The sequence below is a fragment of the Vipera ursinii genome (genome assembly GCF_947247035.1).
Source record: "Vipera ursinii genome assembly, chromosome: 5".
Classification (NCBI taxonomy): Eukaryota; Metazoa; Chordata; class Lepidosauria; order Squamata; family Viperidae; genus Vipera; species Vipera ursinii.
The window spans coordinates 60,627,198-60,635,075 of record NC_139518.1 but is presented as its reverse complement, the minus strand read 5'-3'; the positions used below and the strand labels follow the sequence as shown (position 1 = coordinate 60,635,075).

General features: G+C 40.7%; 1 protein-coding gene across 1 annotated transcript in view; it reads left to right on the top strand.

Moving 5' to 3' along the window:
- Positions 1–340: 340 nt before the first annotated feature.
- Positions 341–7,878, top strand: part of CPXM2 (carboxypeptidase X, M14 family member 2) — a gene marked incomplete at its 3' end in the record, with an annotated part of 100,236 nt that continues 92,698 nt past the window's right edge. The window contains exon 1 of the mRNA XM_083364521.1: positions 341–762. Coding sequence (XP_083220647.1) covers positions 429–762 — 334 coding nt within the window. The 5' untranslated portion in view covers positions 341–428. The remainder of the gene's footprint in view (positions 763–7,878) is intronic.

Sequence of the window (7,878 nt, the reverse complement as noted above, 5' to 3'; positions counted from 1 at the left end):
AAAACAATCTCTGTAAAAGCTTGGAATGGAAAAAAATCACACCTGTCAAGTATGTCTCTTTTCCTATATGCCTGCATATGTGTTTGACTCTTAAGCTCTGCTGATCACATGAACTGAAGCTGTTTCCTCCTCCCTCTGCTTCCACTCCACACTCCTATTTCATTAGTTGCAACTTTTACAAACTATTCCCAAGCAGAAGCTCACCAGCTTTACTCTTCATCTTGGATTTCACTAGCTAATAAATTCTTTCTTTCTTTCTTTCTTTCTTTCTTTCTTTCTTTCTTTCTTTCTTTCTTTCTTTCTTTCTTTCTTTCTTTCTTTCTTTCTTTCTTTCTTTCTTTTCCCTGATTACTTGCTTTTATCTTTCTTTCCACTTAAATTTAGTCTGGAAAGCTGCAGGGCTACATTGTTTTGGGCACAACATAAACATGAGGAAAATGATTCCTATTTTCAAGAAGATACCTTTCCTTCAGTTCTACCTTGTTTTTTGTTATCTGGTACTGCTTGGCTTTATCACGTGGGCTCTTCCCATGGAGGACCAGGACTATTACCTACAAGAAATCATCAATAGGAATCATTATTATTCTTATCCTGATCCCAATGAGGAGTTGTCACCTTTCACAGAGCAACCAAGAGAAAAAGACTTGAAACCTTCTGTAGAAATAGAGGAATCTCCAAAATTCAAACCAGGCAAGAAAGAATTCAAATCGAAGAAAATTATCAAACCAAGAAAGGATAAATCAACTCTGGAAACACCACCAGGTAACTTACTTCCTTCGCTTTCAAATTTTAAGATTCTAGATGGGTCTCAAGGGAGCTCTGCTTCCCAATAAGCATAAACTCAGACACAATGCAGCCTATATTGCAAGTAAATTAAACAATTTGTTACTAAAAGCAGCTATTATGTTTACAAGGTAGTTTATCTCAAAACCTAAACTTAATTGTCTCTACTCTTTCAGGCAGACATAGCCTTGCTTCCATTCTTTCTTGGGTTCTCTTCACTTAAATCTTTTCAAAAAAACCTTTTCTCTGTACCCAGTTTCCTTTTTTTTAATTGCAGATGACATCTGCTTTTTTGTTTAGTATAGATATACATATGAACTAAGTTTTATTGTTAAATTCATATGGAAGGAAAGATCTGAAATTTATTTCTGGAGCAACGTGGATTTTGTCTTGTCTCATATGAAATATTGCCCCCCCAAACTGATCATTTTATTAGATGAAGTTCAACTTTGCAAAATGAAAAACAAACAAATTCAAAATAAAAGACTGCAATCCAAAGGAGTTTGAACATTCAACTCTGATTTTAGCAAATATATCATCACCATCACCATCACCATCATCACTCTTTCTATATAATACCCTTTAAATTTTAAGTCCTTATGTTGCTACAGTGTACTAAAGCAGCTGAAATACAATATTTGGTCCTGACTTTTTTCAGGTTCTGGTTTTATTGTTTTGGAAATACATTTTTATATTAATGTTGTTCTTTTTTAATGTATTCTTTCCTGTAAAAAAGCTGTTAAGCCTTTTCTTTCTAACAACAAACAATACAATGTGTTTATAAGACAGTAATAAGAACATAACATTTAAAATGCATCATGAAAACTGTCATATACATCCACACATGTGTTAAATAGTAAAAATAATACGGTATATTGAACAAAAATAATTGAATGCATTTCTTCCCATCAACGTTCAAGAAGGCCCCTTGTTTGGAGGCATAACAATGTGAGTATAAGAGTTTTACTGAATTACTCCTTACACTTTTCCTTGATTTTGTTCCTGAACAACATGCTTAAATTCTGACAATTGGAACAATACTCTGGCACTGCAGGACTCTTGGAATGTGTTGGCACATCCTGCACTGTTACATAACAATTACATCTTGAAATGGTGTCTTGTTGGATTAGTCTCATCTCAGCGTGAGGCTTTATGCTGCTGGAAATGGAACTACAAATTACACTAGCTGCCTCAGATCCATGTCTCTAGCTGAAAACTGGACATACTAATATGCTGTTTTAGAGAGAAATATAAAATGCATTTCTGCTATCCTTAAATTTATTTATCTATTTTTGGGACTTATATGCCGCCCTATCTCCCGAAGGACTCAGGGCGGCTAACAACAATAAAAGACAATAATACAAATGTTAAAAAAAATTAAAGCCCCAATGATAAAATATTAAAAACAATTTTAAAAATCCCTATTGTCAGTCCAGGTCAGCCTGATGGAAAAGAAATGTTTTAAGGCCGCGACGAAAGAACCAGAGGTCCGGGTCATCCGGCTCAAGGGGAAGTTGATTCCACAGGGCAGGCACTCCCACAGAGAAGGCCCTCCCCCTGGGGGTCGCCAGCCGACATTGTCTAGCCGATGGCACCCTGAGGAGGCCCTCCCTGTGTGAGCGCACCGGGTGATGGGAAGTCGTTCCTGGCAGCAGACGCTCCTGCAAATATCCCGGGCCTAAGCCATGTAGGGCTTTAAAGGTAAGAACCAGCACCTTAAATCTCATCCGGAGGGCAACCGGTAACCAATGCAGCTCACGCAGGAGGGGTGTAATATGGGAGTATCGGGATGCTCCCATCACAACCCGCACGGCCGCATTCTGCACCAGCTGGAGCCTCCGGGTGGTCTTCAAGGGCAGCCCCATGTAGAGAGCATTGCAGTAATCTATATGGGAGGTAACGAGTGCACGAGTGACCGTACGTAGAGCATCTCGGTCCAGATAGGGGCACAACTGGTGCACCAGGCGAACCTGGGCAAATGCCCCCCTGGCCACAACTCCTATATGCTCTTCAAAACTGAGACATGTATCCAGGAGGACGCCTAAGTTGCGCGCCCTATCAACAGGAGGTAGCACCTCTCCTCCTATAACCAAAGATGGAACCTCTTGGACTAAACAAGATGCCGGTACATAAAGCAACTCAGTCTTGGCCAGGTTGAGCTGGAGCCTGTTCTTCCCCATCCAGATTCGTACCGCTTCCAGGCAGTGAGACATCATGTCGAGGGCATCACTGGGTTGGTTCGGGGTGGAGATGAAAAGCTGGGTATCATCAGCATAATGATGGTACATTTATTGGCCCAACCATGCACAGCAGCCATGGATCTTAGTAAAAGCAATGGGGATGCTGCCATTCCTTACTGTACAGCATCTTCACGAAATAATTACTTTGTGCATAGGTGATTTCGGAAAAGTTCTTGCATTGATTGTTTGGATAGATTCCTCTGGACAAGCAAATTTCAGAGCAAGCCTAGGAATATTCTTTAAATGAAGGCATAAAAGTGGAGAGCCACACAGATGAGCAACAATTAATCATAATTGATACCTATGGGTTTAGATGTAGGGTTAATGTCCATTTCTGTAACATGATATTCAAGAAAAACAGTAGATTAAAGAAGATAATTCAAATGGCAAACATTAAAAATGCCCTCCATTTCTTTTTAGTTTTATGGGGTTAAATGCATGTTCAATTAATTAGGTGTTTGTTGCAAATGATCCATTGGGTCTATGCTGGAATGAACCAAAGCTAAGGGATAAGAATTAGGAACATGTGGTTTGCCCTTTGTTGACAGCTGTTACCGATCATTTGTTTGCTTTGAATCAGAAGTGGATTACAATTTATAATAGTCAGAAAGTTACAGCTACTTACATGGAATGCTCACTTATGATTAGTGTACTCCAATAAAAATGGAAATCTTAAATGCAGCTGTTACAGACATCATGCACATAAGAAATGGACAAGCTTTTCTTTTCTTTCATTTCTGTTGAACAAAAAATTTATTGTGTTGGGACATTTAATTTACTCACATCTTAAACAAAGCCAAAAGAGCAGCTTCCTGCTTACATAGTGTGTTGGTTATGTTACACAATAATCAGAGCAATAATCAGAAATTGTAGCTTCCCCCAAAGTCTGTTAACAGTAATCTTGTCAATTGTAACAAGTTTGTTCAGCATTGGAGTGGCAAGAAATCTGAATGACCAACAAGTTGGTGCCAGTCATTGGTTGAATAGGAAATGAGGTCTGCCATATTGGTCTGAGTGTCATGGCCATGACTATTTTTCCAAGTCTTGGAAGCCTCCTGGCTAAAGAACTTTGGATAGCTGGCCTTTTAATATTTGTAGAGGTCTGCATTTTTTCTTTTTGGAGCCCCGTGCTGATAATGGGCAAGCTAAATAATAGATCAGCTCTTCTTTCTTCTCTCCCACTGTTTCTTTTTCCAAAGTAAGCTGCTAGGGGAGGAAAGTAGCAGTCTTGCCAAAGGCTTGACTTGATTACTTGCAGAAGGCTTTTGAAAATAATTTCATGAACCACAGAATCTTTATCTGTGCTTTATGGGATTAGAATTAAAAGGAAGATTTGGCAAGCATTTTAGCCATGGATATGAAAGGCTGCAGGATGGAGGCAGGGAAACTTGGATTCCCCTAACACAGGGGTAGGCAACCTCGGCTCTTCTATGACTCGTGGACCTCAGCTCCCAGAATTCCTGCTGATTCAGGAATTCTGGGAGTTGAAGTCCATGAGTCATAAAAGAGCCGAGGTTGCCTACCCCTGCCCTAACACATGGATGACCAAGTTTCAAAAGAGTAGGGGCCATTTTTCAGTAAGGGTAGGGAGATAGAACGCTGCAAGTGGCATCATGGAAAAGTTGGTGAAGTTGCAGCAAAGACTGGCTTTCCCATTGTCTCTTTGACTGTTTCTTAGTTAGGTTTCCCCCCTCTTTTTTGCTGCTGAGAGTTACAGACACCCTTTGTCCTTCTCTTTGTTAAACTACATGGTATCCTACTGCGGCGTCTCAGGGGGTTGGTAAGGTTAGTGGTACTAACACTTCACATGATCCTGATATTGTCCCTCTGTTGATGCAACCTAGGACTGCTTTGGCTTTTTTGGCAGCTGCACCACACTGCTGGTTCTGGAAGGAAACCCTTCCCATTCACACATTAAAGAAACTTCCAACTTCACCAAATGGAGTCTGAATCAAACTGCTGAAATTTGGTGACAAAATGATATAATACTGACGGCACAATTCTAAGCCATTGTGAGGATGGGTGTGGGAGGTTAAGGGTGGAAATGGAAATGAGAGGCCAACATTTCTGTTTTTACCTGGGCTTTTATAATTGTTTTGCAAACAATTATAAGAGCAAACCTGGGGTGTTGGGTTGCTGCACAGTGCAGCAAACCTGGGGTGTGTTGCTGCAAATGGGATGTAGACCATGAATGGACTTATAATTGTTTGCAAAACAATTATAAAAGTTCAGGTAAAAACAGAAATGTTGGCCTCTCATTTCCATTTCCACCCTTAACCTCCCAATACCCACCTGTCCTAACATATCCAAGGCCTATGAGAAGGAGAACTGATGAATGAGATTGACACCAATATGATTTGCCAGAATCATTTGCATGACTCCAATCCACATTGACTTGCTTGCACATTCTCTCTCTCTAACCTTCTCAATACGTGTGCACTCTTCCATGCCTTTAAGAAGAAAAGGCAAAGCATTCATTCTCTTCTTGACACCTGGTAAAATAACTATTAGGTATTAGGGACGCGGTGGCTCAGTGGGTTAGGACACTGAGCTTGTCGATCAGAAGGTCGGCAGTTTGGCGGGTCGAATCCCGAGTGCCGCGTAGCAGAGTGAGCGCCTGTTACTCATCCCAGCTTCTGCCAACCTAGCAGTTCGAAAGCACGTAAAAATGCAAGTAGAAAAATAGGGACCACTGCGGTGGGAAGGTAACAGCGTTCCGTGCGCCTTTGGCGTCTAGTCATGCCGGCCACATGACCACGGAGACGTCCTTGGACAAGCGCTGGCTCTTTGGCTTTGAAACGGAGATGAGCACCAGCCCCTAGAGTCGGAAACGACTAGCACTCATGTGCGGGGGAACCTTTACCTTTATTCTTTAAAAAAGAAAAATAAAGGACTCCTTTCATCCCGTTCCCCCTACTGCTCACCAGAGAATGAATACAAACAATCCTCTTTTTTTAAAAAAATTAATTGTTCTCCAGGCTTTTTCAAAGTTTGTTGAACCTGCTGCTGGCTGACTTCATTTGGGAGGAGGTGCTCCAGCAAGGTCTGTGAAATGTTTTGGAAAAAAAATTATTTCTTTCCCGCTGACTGGAAAAAAGACCGGGGAGGAGTGGAACAAGCAGGTTAAAAACTACTCTTCTGGTAGGTCACTGAGAGTGTAGGCCTGATTAACAACGTTGAAAAAACACTACCTGCTAATCAAGTCAAGAGGATGAGTGATGTTTTAAAGTGCAATGGAAAAATGAATTTCATATTTTTATCTTAGTGGCCTGATGCTCACCATTGTTTTTTTTTAATATCAACTGCCTGAGAGCTAGATTTTGCATCAAGTTATAAACATATGGAAGATATCGTATGAAATGTGTGCATCAATGGATAAATGTCATTTATTGTCTGCAAACATAGGCCCAATAAGCTTTCAACTGGTGGGTCCGTATGAGACACTATTCACACATCCTCTATAAATCAGGCCTAGCAGTGACATATTTCATAAGTAGGCTTGCTGGTGCTTTCCAGATATGTTGAATTTCAATTCCCTTCTCATTTAGCATGAAGAGCGCTATGGGACACTGGAAGTTATAGACCCAAACATCTGGAAAACATCTGCTTGATATGCGTCATAGGATTATGGGAAGGATTATTGAGTTGATGGTACATGAAAGGCTTTATACATATTTAGGCAATATCTCCTAAATCCCAGTTGCCAGATGTTACATTGCTGAATGGGAAAGAAGTTGACACATCTGGAAGCCACCAGGTTGCCTAGGTCTGAACCACATCATTTCTCAGCCTGATTTATACAGGATGTGGGAATAGCTGCTGATATGGGGCCACCAATTAAAAGGTTATTGGGTCTAAGTTTACATATAATAAATGACATCTACTGATACATACATTTCACATGATAAATTCCTTAGATGTAAAGTCCCAAAGCTGCTTTTTAAGAGGCAACATGACTTTCTTATTCTTCTTTGAAGACGTTTCGCTTCTCATCCAAGAAGCTTCCTCAGCTCTGAAGAAGCTTCTTGGATGAGACACGAAAAGTCTTCAAAGAAAAACAAGGAAGTCCAGCTGCCTCTTGAAAAAGCACCTTTGGGACAAACATGACCTGGATGACTGAGAATTTCCATAGACACTTATATGTACAGCTTTATACAGTGCCTTAGCTCATATTGTTGTGACTATTAGCCCTGCTAGTAGAAGATGTTGAGAAACATAGTCCAGCAGCATCCGAGAACTCAAATTTGTAAATGTGCCAAGAGATTTCCTTGCCCTCCATTCCTTATAGAATTCTGATCAGAGAACTACCCAAGCACAACAGATCGTCTTTGGCTTTTATATAAAGATTTTCTTGGCAGACGAAGATTGCATAGGATGAATACTATGGTTTCCATCCAAGTAACCCTAGGACGAAAATATCTAGCCTGCATTGCCAGATGTATTTCATTTAAGGGAACATTCTTTATTCTACAATGCCTCCATGCCAAAGGTCCCCCTCCCCCCTAATATTACCTTCCGCGTCCACAAAAGGCATTTCAAACGACATGATGTTACTAATTTTTTCATCCCCCTGAAAAGCCATAATTGCAATTTTTATAGAACAACAAACAATAGGTCTTGTGTATACATGCCAACCCCCCTCTCCCCCAAATCAGGCTGCACCAACTGGGAATTCTGAGAAATGCTGTCACGGGACATCTGCAGGCCACCTGAGAGAAGAAGAATGCTGAATGTCAAGAAACCAAACTAAATGGCATCCTTAGTTTTCTGTTTGTTAAGCAGTGTGACAACAGGTAGCGCTTGTCTTACAGCCACATTTGGGACAGGAATTTCAGTCATACGTTGTTGGGGACAT